This window comes from Nerophis ophidion, linkage group LG17, assembly GCF_033978795.1.
Source record: "Nerophis ophidion isolate RoL-2023_Sa linkage group LG17, RoL_Noph_v1.0, whole genome shotgun sequence".
Taxonomy (NCBI): Eukaryota; Metazoa; Chordata; class Actinopteri; order Syngnathiformes; family Syngnathidae; genus Nerophis; species Nerophis ophidion.
The window spans coordinates 8,142,730-8,159,079 of record NC_084627.1 but is presented as its reverse complement, the minus strand read 5'-3'; the positions used below and the strand labels follow the sequence as shown (position 1 = coordinate 8,159,079).

General features: G+C 39.4%; 1 protein-coding gene across 5 annotated transcripts in view; it reads left to right on the top strand.

Annotated features, from left to right (window-relative positions):
• The window catches only part of LOC133536570 (rho GTPase-activating protein 44-like), a 64,749-nt gene extending 48,437 nt beyond the window's left edge, over positions 1 to 16,312 (top strand). For 3 of the 5 annotated variants that reach the window (XM_061877203.1, XM_061877202.1, XM_061877201.1), the window contains exons 14-21: positions 1,458 to 1,571; positions 1,711 to 1,802; positions 3,025 to 3,205; positions 8,849 to 8,866; positions 11,950 to 12,141; positions 13,287 to 13,393; positions 15,178 to 15,549; positions 15,990 to 16,312. In XM_061877203.1, coding sequence (XP_061733187.1) covers positions 1,458 to 1,571; positions 1,711 to 1,802; positions 3,025 to 3,205; positions 8,849 to 8,866; positions 11,950 to 12,141; positions 13,287 to 13,393; positions 15,178 to 15,549; positions 15,990 to 16,138 — 1,225 coding nt within the window. In that variant the 3' untranslated portion in view covers positions 16,139 to 16,312. Of the gene's footprint in view, positions 1 to 1,457; positions 1,572 to 1,710; positions 1,803 to 3,024; positions 3,206 to 8,848; positions 8,867 to 11,949; positions 12,142 to 13,286; positions 13,394 to 15,177; positions 15,550 to 15,636; positions 15,655 to 15,989 lie in introns of all 5 variants that reach the window. The other 2 variants (XM_061877204.1, XM_061877205.1) reach the window with 2 other exon arrangements.
• Positions 16,313 to 16,350: the final 38 nt, after the last annotated feature.

The window sequence follows — 16,350 nt, the reverse complement described above, 5'->3', positions numbered from 1 at the left end:
TATTTCTTTCATTTATTTCATGATTTATTTGATTATTTAATCAACTTTTTCATGGTATAAGTAATTATTTCAAAATTCTTTATTTATTGATTTATTTCATGATTTAACTAATTATTTCACAATTTTTGAATGAATCATTTATTGAGTTATTTATTTCAAAATTTGTTTAATGAGGTAACTAATTATTTTATAATTTAACTAATTATTTCATATATTTTTTTATTTCATGATTTAATGTTTTATTTCAAAGTTTACTTATTTCATGATTTAACAAATTATAAAAAAAACTGTACTTCATGATTTAATGATTCATTGATTTATTTCACGTCTATTTTTATTTCATGAGTTAATTATTTCACAATTGTTTTAATTTGATGATTTAATGATTTATTCAATTATTTATTTCAAAGTTTAATTTTTTTTATGATTTATTTCATGATTGAACAAAATTTTTTTATTTTTTTCATTTCATGATTTAATGATTTATTTCACATTTGTTCATTATTTCATGATTTAATTATTCCTCTTGTTTTGATTGGATGATTTATTTTATGATTTATTTATTTCAAAGTTTAATTATTGCATGATTTATATCATGATTTGACGAATTATTGAACATTTTTTTCGTGATTTAATGATTTATTTTACGTTTTTTTATTTCATGATTTAATTATTTTACATTTTTTTAATTTGATGTTTTTTTATTTATTCAATTATTTATTTAACAATTGATAAAATTATTTCATGATTTATTTCCTGATTTAACTAGTTATTTCACATTTTTACTTTATGACATAATTATAATTTCACCATTGTTTAAACTATTTAATGATTTTTTGGTGATTTAACTAATTATTTCCCTTTTTTAATTTCACAATCGAATTATTATTTTTTTAATTATAATAAAATAAAACACAAAATTATTAATTGAAACATGAAATAATTAATTGAATTGTGAAATAATTAATTCAATAGTTAATAATAGATAGAAAGATAGTACTTTATTGATTCCTTCAGGAGAGTTACCTCAGAAAAATTAAAATATATGTTTATTTATTACATGTAAATATCATTTTATTCCAATTTTAATTAATTAATGGCACATTTAAGAAATTGTTTAAAGCAGTTTTGTCACCAAGTACTGACTCAGAAAACACTTTAATGTCCAACTTTAAAGTACAGTAGCGTAGTAGGCCTAACTATTCATTAAAAACAAGGCAGAGTTGTTGTTTTTTTCACAAGTATATTTAATATTTGTGGCCACCGTAACATTACAAACAGTTTGAACAGTAACACTGTGTTTGAATATTTAATAAAGTGATTAGAGTTTAAGAATGACTGGCAGTGGTTTGAAGAAGAATTCAGGATTAGATCTAGAAAGCACTTTTCTGCACACTCCTGAGTGCTTTGTGTCCGTACTCGACACCTTCTTCCTTCTTCCTGTTTCCTGTTTGCAGGTACCTGATCAAGTTCCTGTCCAAGCTGAGCGAGTACCAGGACGTGAACAAGATGACTCCCGGGAACATCGCCATCGTGCTCGGACCCAACCTGCTGTGGACGCACAGCGAGGGGTAAGATGGCGGCTGATGACAGCCTCCAGATCGCCATTTTCTTTCTGTGTTGCTGATGAATGTGAGCGCATCTTCAGTCTCCTCCTCTTCTTCTTCCTCCTCCTTCTCTTCTTCTTCCTCCTCCTCCTCCTCGCCGCAGCAACATCACGGAGATGATGACCGCCGTGTCGCTGCAGATCGTGGGCATCATCGAGCCCATCATCCAGCACGCCGACTGGTTCTTCCCTGGAGGTGAGCAGGACCAGGAGGACAAGACACCACCCCCCCCCCCCCCCCCCTCATTTATTTCATTATTTAGTCAAGTAGTTCATGGTGTAACTAATTATTTCAGAATTCTTTATTTAACGATTTATTTCATGATTTAACTCATTATTTCACCATTTTTGATTCACTGACTTATTTCATGATTTATTTAATGACGTAACTAATTATTTCATAATTTAATTAATTTTTTGGGGGGGGGATTTCGTGATTTAATGATTTAATTCTTGATTGAATTATTTATTTCAAAGTTTACTTATTTCATGATTTAACAAATTATAAAAAAAAATTATTTCATGATTTATTTCACTTTTTTTTCTTATTTCATGAGTTAATTGTCACTTTTTTTATTTGATGATTTAATGATTTATTTAATAATTTAACATCAAAGTTAAATTTTTTCATGATTTATTTCATGACAAATTATTTTACTTTTATTATTTCATGATTTAATGATTTATTTCACATTTTTTATTTATTTAATTATTTAATTATTTCAAAGTTTAATTATTTCATGATTTTTTCATGATTTAACAAACTATTTTACATTTTTCGATTTCCTGATCTAATTTCACTTTTTTTTTTTATTATTTCATGATTTAATGATTTATTTCTTGATTGAATTATTTATTTCAAAATGTGCTTATTTCATGATTTAACAAATTATTTTTATAAATGTATTTCATGATTTAATGATTTATTTCAAGTTTTCTTTATTATTTCGTGAGTTAATTATTTCACAATTTTTTTTCATTTGAGGATTTGTTTAATGCTTTATTTATTTTAAAGTTTATTTTATGATTATTTCATGATTTAACAAACTATTTAAAAAAAATTTGATTTCATGATTTAATGATTTATTTCACTTTTTTTTAATTATTTCATGATTTAATTAACTTTTTTTTAGTTGGATGATTTAATGATTTATTTCATGATTTATTAATTTCAAGGTTGAATTAATGATTTGTTTCATGATTGAACAAAATTATTTAATTTTTTTTTATTTCATGATTTAATAATTTATTTCAATTTTGTATTTATTTCATGTTTTAATTATTTTTTTTTAAATTAGGTGATTTAAGGATTTATTTCATGATTATTTTTTTTCAAAATGTAATCATTTCATGATTTATTTCATGATTTAACAAATTATTTACAAAAAATGTGGTTCTCACCGGCGTTCCTTTCCCAGAAATCGAGTTCAACGTGACGGGCAACTACGGAAGTCCCGTCCACGCCAACCACAACGCCAACTTTAGCTCCATGCCCTCGCCCGACTTGGAGCTGGTGGAGCGCAAGCAGAACGATCAGAGCCGCCGCCCACTCAGCGTGGCCACCGACAACATGATGCTGGAGTTCTACAAGAAGGACGGGTAAGATCCTCCTCCCAATTATGGAGGCCCTCAGAGGGCCACCTTAATTCACCCGGTGGAGTGGCAGACCACTTTAAATTACATGGTAGGTCACTTTCAATGACTTGGCAGGTCACATTGAATGACATGCCGAGCCAATTTAAAAGACTCGGTGGAACGCAATGAATGACATGGCGGGCCACATTGAATGAGGTGGCGGGCCACATTGAATGACGTGGCGGACCACATTAAATAATATGGCAAACTGAGTTAAATGATGTGGCAAGCGACATTGAATGAGATGGCAAACCACTTTAAATGAGGTGCCGGGTCACATTAAGTAACTTGGGGGACCACTTTAATGATATGGCAGGCCACTTAAACGGTGTGACAGTCCACATTCAATGACGTGTGGGACCACTTTAATGATATGGCAGGCCACATTAAACGGTGTGACAGTCCACATTCAATGACGTGTGGGACCACTTTAATGATATGGCTGGCCACATTAAACGGTGTGACAGTCCACATTCAATGACGTGTGGGACCACTTTAATGATATGGCAGGCCACATTAAACGGTGTGACAGTCCACATTCAATGACGTGTGGGACCACTTTAATGATATGGCAGGCCACATTAAACGGTGTGACAGTCCACATTCAATGACGTGTGGGACCACTTTAATGATATGGCAGGCCACATTAAACGGTGTGACAGTCCACATTCAATGACGTGTGGGACCACTTTAATGATATGGCAGGCCACTTAAACGGTGTGACAGTCCACATTCAATGACGTGTGGGACCACTTTAATGATATGGCAGGCCACATTAAACGGTGTGACAGTCCACATTCAATGACGTGTGGGACCACTTTAATGATATGGCAGGCCACATTAAACGATGTGACAGTCCACATTCAATGACGTGTGGGACCACTTTAATGATATGGCAGGCCACTTAAACGGTGTGACAGTCCACATTCAATGACGTGTGGGACCACTTTAATGATATGGCAGGCCACTTAAACGGTGTGACAGTCCACATTCAATGACATGTGGGACCACTTTAATGATATGGCAGGCCACTTAAACGGCGTGACAGTCCACATTCAATGACGTGTGGGACCACTTTAATGATATGGCAGGCCACTTAAACGGTGTGACAGTCCACATTCAATGACGTGTGGGACCACTTTAATGATATGGCAGGCCACTTAAACGGTGTGACAGTCCACATTCAATGACGTGTGGGACCACTTTAATGATATGGCAGGCCACATTAAACGGTGTGACAGTCCACATTCAATGACGTGGGGGACCACTTTAATGATATGGCAGGCCACTTAAACGGTGTGACAGTCCACATTCAATGACGTGTGGGACCACTTTAATGATATGGCAGGCCACTTAAACGGTGTGACAGTCCACATTCAATGACATGTGGGACCACTTTAATGATATGGCAGGCCACTTAAACGGTGTGACAGTCCACATTCAATGACGTGTGGGACCACTTTAATGATATGGCAGGCCACTTAAACGGTGTGACAGTCCACATTCAATGATGTGGGGGACCACTTTAATGATATGGCAGGCCACATTAAACGGTGTGACAGTCCACATTCAATGACGTGGGGGACCACTTTAATGATATGGCAGGCCACTTAAACGGTGTGACAGTCCACATTCAATGACGTGTGGGACCACTTTAATGATATGGCAGGCCACATTAAACGGTGTGACAGTCCACATTCAATGACGTGTGGGACCACTTTAATGATATGGCAGGCCACATTAAACGGCGTGACAGTCCACATTCAATGACGTGTGGGACCACTTTAATGATATGGCAGGCCACTTAAACGGTGTGACAGTCCACATTCAATGACGTGTGGGACCACTTTAATATATGGCAGGCCACTTGAACGGTGTGACAGTCCACATTCAATGACGTGTGGGACCACTTTAATGATATGGCAGGCCACTTAAACGGTGTGACAGTCCACATTCAATGACGTGTGGGACCACTTTAATATATGGCAGGCCACTTGAACGGTGTGACAGTCCACATTCAATGACGTGTGGGACCACTTTAATATATGGCAGGCCACTTGAACGGTGTGACAGTCCACATTCAATGACGTGTGGGACCACTTTAATGATATGGCAGGCCACTTAAACGGTGTGACAGTCCACATTCAATGACGTGTGGGACCACTTTAATGATATGGCAGGCCACTTAAACGGTGTGACAGTCCACATTCAATGACGTGTGGGACCACTTTAATGATATGGCAGGCCTCATTAAACGGTGTGACAGTCCACATTCAATGACGTGTGGGACCACATTGAATGACATGACACTTCAATGATGTGACGAACCACATTAAAGGATGTGGCAGACTACATTGAATGACATGGCGGGCCACTTTAAATGACGTGACGAACCACAGTAAATGATATGGTGGACCACATTTAATGATGTGACGGACCACATTGAATGTCATGCCGAGCCAATTTAAAAGACTCGGTGGAACACAATAAATGACATGGCGGGCCACTTAAATGATGTCACGGACCACATTTAACGATGTGGCAGGCCACGTTGAATGACATGGCAAACCACTTTAAATGAGGTGGCGGGTCACATTAAGTAACTTGGAGGACCACTTTAATGATATGGCAGGCCACTTTAAACGATGTGACAGTCCACATTCAATGACATGTGGGACCACTTTAATGATATGGCAGGCCTCATTAAACGATGTGACAGTCCACATTCAATGACGTGTGGGACCACATTGAATGACATGACACTTCAATGATGTGACAAACCACATTAAATGATGTGGCAGACTACATTGAATTATATGGCGGGCCACTTTAAATGACGTGAGGAACCACAGTAAATGATATGGTGGACCACATTTAATGATGTGACAGACCACATTGAATGACATGGCGGGCCAAATTAAATGATGTGACTAACAACGTTAAAGATGTGGCGGAACACGTTGAATGACGGGGGGCCACATTAAATGACATGACAGACCACTTGAAAGATGTGGCAGACGACAAAGAATGACATGGTGGGCCACATAAAATGTTGTGACGGACCACATAAATATTGTGAAGGACCACAATAAATGATGTGGCAGACAACAAAGAATGACATGGTGGGCCACATAAAATATAGTGACGGACCAAATTAAATGATGTGGCAGGCAACAAAGAATGATAAGGTGGGCTAACTTAAATGGACCACCTTAAATTTTGTGGCGGATCACATTAAATGATGTGACAGACTACATTAAATGACATGGTGGGCCAAATTAAATGTTACGAACCACATTAGATGATATGATGGACCACATTTAATGACGTGGCAGGTCACATTGAATGATGTGACCAACCACATTGAATGACATGGCAGGCCAATATAAATGACGTGACGAACCACTTAATTTATATGGTGGACCACATTGAATGACGTGGCGGACCACATTGAATGACGTGGCGGGCCACATTAAATGATGTGATGAACCACATTAAAGATGTGGCGGAACACATTGAATGACGGGCGGCCACATTAAATGACATGACAGACCACTTGAAAGATGTGGCAGACAACAAAGAATGACACGGTGGGCCACATAAAATGTTGTGACGGACCACATAAATATTGTGACGGACCACGTTAAATGATGTCGCAGACAACAAAGAATGACATGGTGGGCCACGTAAAATATAGTGACGGACCAAATTAAATGATGTGGCAGACAACAAAGAATGACACGGTGGGCCAACTTAAACATTGTGACAGACCACCTTAAATATTGTGACGGACCACAATAAATGATGTGGCAGACAACAAAGAGTGACATGGTGGGCCACCTTAAATATTTTGATGGACCACCTTAAATATTGTGACAGACCACAATAAATGATGTGGCAGACAACAAAGAATGACATGGTGGTCCACCTTAAATATTGTGACGGACCACCTTAAATATTGTGACGGACCACCTTAAATATTGTGATGTACCACATTAAATGACGTGGCAGACAACAAAGAATGATATGGTGGGCCACATTAAATATATTCTGACGGACCACAATAAATGATGTGGCAGACAACAAAGAATGACATGGTGGGCCACCTTAAATATTGTGACGGACCACGTTAAATATTGTGACGGACCACGTTAAATGCTGTGGCAGACAACAAAGAATGACATGGTGGGCCACGTAAAATATAGTGACGGACCAAATTAAATGATGTGGCAGACAACAAAGAATGATACGGTGGGCCAACTTAAACATTGTGACAGACCACCTTAAATATTGTGATGTACCACATTAAATGACGTGGCAGACAACAAAGAATGATATGGTGGGCCACATTAAATATTGTGACGGACCACAATAAATGATGTGGCAGACAACAAAGAATGACATGGTGGGCCACCTTAAATATTGTGACGGACCACCTTAAATATTGTGACGGACCACCTTAAATATTGTGACGGACCACCTTAAATATTGTGACGGACCACCTTAAATATTGTGACGTACCACGTTAAATGATGTGGCAGACAACAAAGAATGACATGGTGCGCCACGATAAATATTGTGACGGACCACTTTAAATATTGTGACGTACCACATTAAATGACGTGGCAGACAACAAAGAATGACATGGTGGGCCAATTTAAATATTGTGACGGACCACAATAATGTGGCAGACAACAAAGAATGACATGGTGGGCCACCTTAAATATTTTGATGGACCACCTTAAATATTGTGACAGACCACAATAAATGATGTGGCAGACAACAAAGAATGACATGGTGGTCCACCTTAAATATTGTGACGGACCACCTTAAATATTGTGACGGACCACCTTAAATATTGTGATGTACCACAATAAATGATGTGGCAGACAACAAAGAATTTAATGGTGGGCCACCTTAGATATTGTGACGGACTACATTAAACATTGTGACGTACCACATTAAATGCTGTGGCAGACACCAAAGAATGACACGGTGGGCCACTTTAAAAATATTGTGACGGACCACAATAAATGACGTGGCGGGCTGAAACGGTATATCGATAGTTATTGATATTTTCATGGCCTATGGAAACTAAGGACCAGAGGAAAATATACATGAAATGTAAACATTTGTATTTGAAAGTAAAGTGAAGGTAAAAAGAAGGTGCAAACATCAACATGTAAGAAATGCTCCATAAAGTCTAAGAAAATAATGCAAAGTGTGAAGATGTAAACATAAAGAAACCTGAGAAGTATTTTCTGCAGGTTTAGTGGCAGGAAGTGACAGCTGTGCTCTAAAGGGTGAGCTCAGGTGGTGTGTTGTTAGCGCTCTTGCCTCGCATCATGTACACACCACTTGGGTCTGACTACGCTCTCTTTTGGAAAAACACAACAAACTGACTTCTCCCTCTTTCATACACAACTTCTCCATTTTGACTTTCTCTTCTCACTCCATGCAAAGAATCAACTAAACTTGATAGTCCCTGCTGTCACCTGATTGGCTGTCAGCGTGTCACGTGATCACTCCCTGCTTCCTCACAGGTCATTACTTTATGACACTGCGCTTGCTCATTGTTTGCTTCATTGTCTCTGTTCAACCACGCAGCATCAGGAAGATACAAAGGTACGGTATCAACCCTGTGTGTGTGTGTGTGTGTGTGTGTGTTGAAGTTGACAAAGCAAGTGTAACAACTTGTGTGTCACATACAGCGGGACCTCCATTTACCAACTTAGCTAGTTGTTGTATCGGGTGCGTGAGTCCAAAAGTTTGTATAGTGAAGCGAGTTTCTCCGTAAGAAACAATGTAAATGTGAATGTTGGGTTCCAGCCTCAACAAAAATGTGTGTTTTAGTCAAGGTTCGTCCACTTTGAACGCAATATAATGTAGGTACATGACAGTTGACCGCTTATCTCTACTGCTGCGGCGGCTTGTGAGATTACTTGTAAGTAACAGCGTTGTTACATAACGTGGTTGTTACATAACGGGGTTGTTACATAACGTGGTTGTTACATAACGGGGTTGTTACATAACGTGGTTGTTACGGACCCTGCTGACGAGCACAGAGGTTGGTGACGTTGTTCACATTTTCCCGAAGAGCCTCGACATCGAAACTTTCTGGTCCGTATGAAGAAGACGAACAGGTAAACTCGCGATTTTTTTGTCACAAGATCGTAAAATAAATATACACAAAGATAAGTTAATATGACTTTACTTATATGTACTAGCATTTATATATACAGTATATATATATATATATATATATATATATATATATATATATATATATATAATGATTTAACTCATTATTTCACCATTTTTGATTGACTGATTTATTAATTTCATGATTTATTTAATGAAGTAACTAATTATTACTTAATTTAACAAATTATTTCTTTTTTTCATGATTTAATGATTCATTTCTTGATTGAATTCTTTCAAAGTTTACTTATTTCATGATTTAACAAATTAAAAAAAAATGTATTTCATGATTTAAGGATTTATTTCACATTTTTTTCTTATTTCATGAGTTAATTATGTCACTTTTTTTATTTGATGATTTAATGATTTTTTTGAAATAATATATTAATTTCAAAGTTTAATTATTTCATGATTTAATGATTTAAAAAATGATCTTACATTTTTTGAATTAATGATTTATTTCACATTTTTATTTAATTATTTCCCTTTTTTAATTGGATGATTTAATTATTTGTATATGTGTGTGTGTGTGTATATATATATATATATGTATATATATATATATATGTATATATATGTATATATATATATATATATACATGTATATGTGTATATATATATATGTATATATATATATATATGTATATATATATATATATATATATATATGTATATATATGTATGTATATATATGTATGTATATATGTATATATATGTATATATATGTATGTATATATATGTATGTATATATGTATATATATATATTTGTATATTTGTATATATATGTATGTATATATGTATATATATATATTTGTATATATATATATATGTATGTATGTATATATGTATGTATATATATTTGTGTATATATATATATATATATATATATGTATATATATATATATATATATATGTATATATATATATGTATATATGTATATATATATATATATATATGTATATGTATATATTTGTATATATATGTATATATATATATGTATATATTTGTGTATATATATGTTTATATATATATATATATATATATATATATATATATATATATATATGTATACGTATATATTTATGTATAAATATATATATGTATATGCATGCATGTATGTATGTATGTACGTATGTATGTTTGTATACAGTATGTATGTTTGTGTGTGTGCCACAAGATGGCTGAAAAAAGCCTGTGCACACGGGAGGCATATTTGCAACGACCTACAAGTTTGTAAATGGAATAGTTGGCAAAAAAGGTTTTGTAAATGGAAAGGGTTGCAAACAGAGAGTTTGTAAATGCTGCGATGAGGTAGCCACTGGTCCAGGGTGTACACGGCCTTCCGCCCGATTGTAGCTGAGATAGGCACCAGCGTCCCCCGCGACCCCAAAAAGGAATAAGCTGTAGAAAATGGATGGAGTTTGTAAATGGAAACGTTTGCAAAAAGAGGAGTTGTAAATGTGGAAGTTTGCAAAAGAGCATTTGTAAAAGGTGGAAAGTTTACAAAAAGATGGTTTGTAAATGGAAAAGTTTGCAAAAGGGCTCTTTTAAATGGGGAAGTTTGCAAAAATATGGTTTGTCCATGGATACAGTTGATAAAGATGGCTTGTAAAGGGAAAAGTGTGCGCAAAAAAAGAGGGTTTGTAAATGGAAACGGTTGATAAAGATGTTTTGTAAATGTAAAAGTTAGAAAAAAAGAGGGTTATAAATGGGAAAAGTTTGCAAAAAGATGGCGTGTACAGTACATGGGGAAGTTTGCAAAAGAGCATTTGTAAATGGAAATGGTTGATAAATATGGTTTGTAAATGGAAAAGTTTGCACAAAAAGAGAGTTTGTAAATGGAAAAGTTTGTAAATGGAAAAAGTTGGCAAAAAAGATAGTGTGTAAATGGAAACGGTTGATAAAGATGTTTGTAAATGGAAAAGTCTGCAAAAAACAGGAGGATTTGTAAATGGAAATGTTTGCAGAAAGAGGCTTTGTAAATAGAAACCCTTGATAAAGAGAGATTGTAAATGGCAAGGTTTGCAAAAAAGAGGGTTTGTAAATGGAAACCGGTGATTAAAATGGTTTGTAAAAGGAAAGCTTTGCAAAAAAGAGTAAGTGGAAAAATTTGCAAAAAAAGAGGAGGGTTTGTAAATGGAAAGGTTTGCCAAAAGAGGGTTTGTAAATGGAAACAGTTGATAAAGATGGTTTGTAAAATGAAAAGTTTGCAAAAAACAGGAGGGTTTGTAAATGGAACTTTGCACAAAAAAAGAGGGTTTGTAAATGGAAACAGTTGACAAAGAGGGTTTGTAAATGGAGGTTCCACCAAATTGATTCGATGTTCCCGAAGGCCCCCGCCGAAGTTGGCGTGCACGTTTGTACGACAAACCGACCATTCTGCCAGAAACGGCGGCCACGGCGTCCAATCAGCAGCGCCTCACCTGTTGTGACTTGAAACAAGCCCCGCCCCCTGCCCCAGGCCCCACCCCCTTGAATTGAAGTGTGCGTCTGTGTGCCCCCGCAGCATGGGGGTCAGGGTGATGGACACTTCCTGGGTGTCCCGCAGGGGCTCGTCGTCCTCGCGCAAAGCCTCGTCCACGCCGCCCAGCGTGCGGGCGCCGACCCCGCCCTCCGACGGGCAAGCCCCCGAGCTGCCCGGGGACCCCTGCGGCTCCCCCTCCCCCACCCCTCCTCCCAGTAGCGGCGAGCGAGCCAGGTAAGGCTGTTGTCCCCCGAACTCCGCCCCCGTCGCCGTCGCCCCGTTACCCCCCCCTCCCCCCGCAGCCCACCCCAGACCAGCGCCGCCCCCCCTGACCTTTGACACCAGACTCATGTTGTCTTCTGCTTTGCCGTCAGCCCCCGCATGTTTCACAGCGTCACCTTCCATTGTCGCAAGGCTCTGCACTGGATGAGGTGACCTTTGACCTTCAGGAGGCCTTCTCGCCGCCCACTTCCTGTCAGCGCCGCCTCCCGTCAAACCTTCTTTTTTTTTTTTATCATTCCAGCTCGGACGACGCCTCGGACTCCTGTAACGCCCGCCCCTCCCCCGAGGAGGAGAGACCGCCCCCTCCATACCCCTCGTCCTCTTGCTCGCCCTTCTCTCTCCCCCGCCCCCTCTCCCGCAGCCCCGAATGCGTCCCCCTCGGCCCTTCGCCCGCACCCCCCCGCCGCTCGGGCCGCAGCCCGCCCCCCTTCCTGCACTCCTGGTGCCCCTCCCCTCCACCGCTTGACATCAACTCCAACCCCGGACTTGGCTCCGCCCACCTGCCCAAACAGACCTCGCTGTGCGACCCTCCGCATGCCCCCCTGTCCGACGCCAACGGCTCCGCCCCCCTCTACATCAAGCCCCCCCTCGTTCTCACTCGCCACAATCTCTTCCTGGGCCCCCACAAGCCCCCCAACGCACCCCTCTCCGCCCCGCCATCTTGGGCCACCTGTGGCAGAGAGAGAGGACAGAAGGCCGCCAGGTAAACACACAACCAACAGGTGAGGGGGCGGGGTTTGATTTCAGCTCCGCCCCTAGCAGCAACACCCTCTCTTCTTATGAGATTTTAATTCGAGCGCCGCGTTTGCGCTCCGTGACCTCGCACGTCGCCAGGGAATCCTGGAGGCGGTTGCTAGGCAACACAAGGAGCTCCAAAGCCTGGCCGGGGTTGATGAGTCGCCAGCGGTAGACTCCTGATAAAATGTCCATGACATCATCGTGATGTCACAGCACCCTCATTTGCATGACTCCGCCTTGGCTTGGAACGCTCCCGCCGCCGCCGCGCTCGCTCAGATGGGAGAAGATGGGGAGTTTGAGTGTGACCTGGGACTCGTGTGTCCTGACCTGAAGGTCCGTGTTTGTGTCCTCACTCCCAGCACGCTGAAGAACAAGGAGCTGTCGCCCGTCATCGGCCAGAAGGCCTTCCAGGTGGTGCTGACCTCTAGTGGCCAGGCGGAGCACAGTCCTCACAGCCTGAGGAGAGGTCAGACCCCCCCCCCTTCTTCACTCATTCATTACACTATTGACTTCACTCATTTATAACACAATGTACTTGATTAATTGACTTAATTTACCTCATTAATTGATTCGTAACACGATTTAATGGATTTGTACCATAGTTTACTTGATTAATTGATTTATAACACAATGTACTTGATTAATTGACTTAATTTATCTAATTAATTGATTCATACTACAATTTACTTGATTAGTTGATTCATAACACAATTCATTAATTGATTTATAAGACAATTTACCTAATTGATTCACAACACAATTTACTTCATTAATTGATTTATAACACAATTTACCTAATTGATTTATAACACTATGCACTTAACTAATTTATTACACAATTTACTTGTTTAATTTACTTAATTTACCTCAATTGATTCATACAACAATTTACTTGATTAATTTATTTATAACTCAATTTATTTCATTGATTTATAACGCAATTTACCTAAATTGATTCGTTACACAATTTATTAATTGATTTATACCACAATTTACTTGATTGATTTATAAGACAATATACTTCTCTAATTGATTTATAAGACAATTTACCTAATTCATGGATTCATAACACAATTTACTTGATTAATTGAGTTATAACACAATTTCCCTAATTGATTTATAACACAATGTACTTAACTCATTTATAACACAATTTACCCAATTAATTTATTTTGAAAATATACTTAATTTACTTAATTTACCTAATTAATTGATTTAGAACACATATGACTTGATAAATAAATTTTTAACACAATGTACTTGATTAATTGATTCATAACATAATGTACTTGATTAATTGACCTAATTTACCTAATTAATTGATTTAGATCACAATTGACTCGATAAATTCATTTATAACACAATGTACTTGATTAATTGACATAATTTACCCAATTAATTGATTTTTAACACAATTTACTTGATTAATTGACTTATAACACAATTTCCTTAATTGATTTATAACACAATGTACTTAACTAATTTATAACACGATTTAATTGATTGATTTATAACACAATGTTCTTGATTATTTGATTTATAACTCAATTTGATTAATTAATTTACACCACAATTTACTTGATTAATTGATTCATAACACATTAATTGACTTGTAACACAATGTACTTAACTCATTTAATACACAATGTACTTGAATAATTGACTTAATTTACAAAATTAATTTATTAATACCACAATTGATTTGAATAATTATTTTAAAACACAATTTACTTGATTAACTGACTTAATTTACTTATTTTATTCACACCACAATTTAATTGATGAATTGATTTATAACACAATTGACTTGATTATTTATATATATATATATATATATATATATATATATATATATATATATATACACATGCTTAGAATGATGAATGAAACGGCACTTCTACTTCCAGTGGAATGCTGTAAAAAGAAGGGCACTGCTGCACCTGCAGTGAGCGAAATCGCCCAAAAGATGGCGCCACAGCAGCAAAGCAAAACCCTTAAATTGGTTGCACCGTTTTTATAAGCCGCAGAGTGTAAAGCGTAGGAAAAAAGTAGCGTCCCATAGTGCGGAATTTAGGGTAAAACATCAAATGAAATCAACTGTCAATAAAATGCAAATACACAACTTTAGTCATCATTTTTGCACTTCAGAAACTTTCTTCTGTTTGTGTGATGTTGTCATTACTGCCACAAGTGGCGGGGAAGTGTACTGCACCTGACCACAATATAAATGTTGTCTTTCTTCCTCCGCAGCCAAGAAGTCGGCGCCGATCCCTCCCAAGGTTCCTTACAGCCAGACGGGCGGCGTGTCGGAGCCGTCCACGGGTCAGCCGTCCCCGGTCAGCCTGTCGCCCACCCCCCCCAGCACGCCCTCGCCGTACGGCTTCGGCTACCCGCAGGGCTACGCCACCATCGGCTCGGTGGGGCACGTCCACGCCGCCGCGCCGTCCCTGTCCTCGCCGCCCTCGCTGGCCGGGACGCTGGCCAAGCCCCGCCCCACGCCCAAGCCCCCCCGCCAGAGGCCCAGCCTGCCTCCGCCGCAGCCGCCCTCCACGCCCGGCGCCGGCCCCGAGCCCTCGCCGAGCCTGCTGGACGGTCTGTCGGCCGGGGAGAGTCTGTCCACAGGTGAGACTCCGCCCACACCTGGCTGTGTCACTTCCACCCGCCGTGCTCACCTTCTTCTTCTTCTTCTTCTTCTTGACTCACTTGCAGCCGTCTGACACTTTTAGGGTAAGCAGCACTTCCTGTGGTCGCCCCGCCCCCTCCCTCCACTCCGCCATCCCCCATCAGTCCGACCATCGCGTCCATTTCCTCGCCACTCGCATGGCGGCTGATGCATGGCTGGTGTGGGGGGGCGTGGCCTGGGTGGGTGCTGACCACGCTAACTTAGCTTGGTACCCATCATGCATTGCTCCTCCTCCTACCCACCACTCCCCTCTTCCCCCCGCCTCCTTTCCGGGTAGTCGCGTGACATCACACCATCCCCTCGCATCTGTGTCCGCACGGCCACGCCCCCTGGGCGGAGTCTCCCCCCCCTCCCTGAGTGGTTGTTGTGTCGCCCGCAGGTTGGCTGTGCAGCCTGGACATCCCCGTCATCAACATGGACCTGGACGCCCTCCTGGACCTGGCCCGCGTGTCCCACCTCCTGATGGACCGGACCTACCGCAGAGCCGGCGAGTCGGAGGGGGAGGAGTCAGAGAGCACGGTGCTGTGATAGGACGCTCACCTTTACTTTTAACCTTTGACCCCGCCTGCGCTGGGAGGAGCGGCCATTTGTGTCTCACCTTTGACCTTTTCTTTGCCTTACTCCGCCCACTCGCGTCGCCGCCTACACGGGAAGTACTCTGCTTGGACGTGTGTGTGTGTGTGTGTGTGTGTGTGTGTGTGTGTGTGTCTTAAGTACCTTTTATTTAGTGCAGGGTGTCC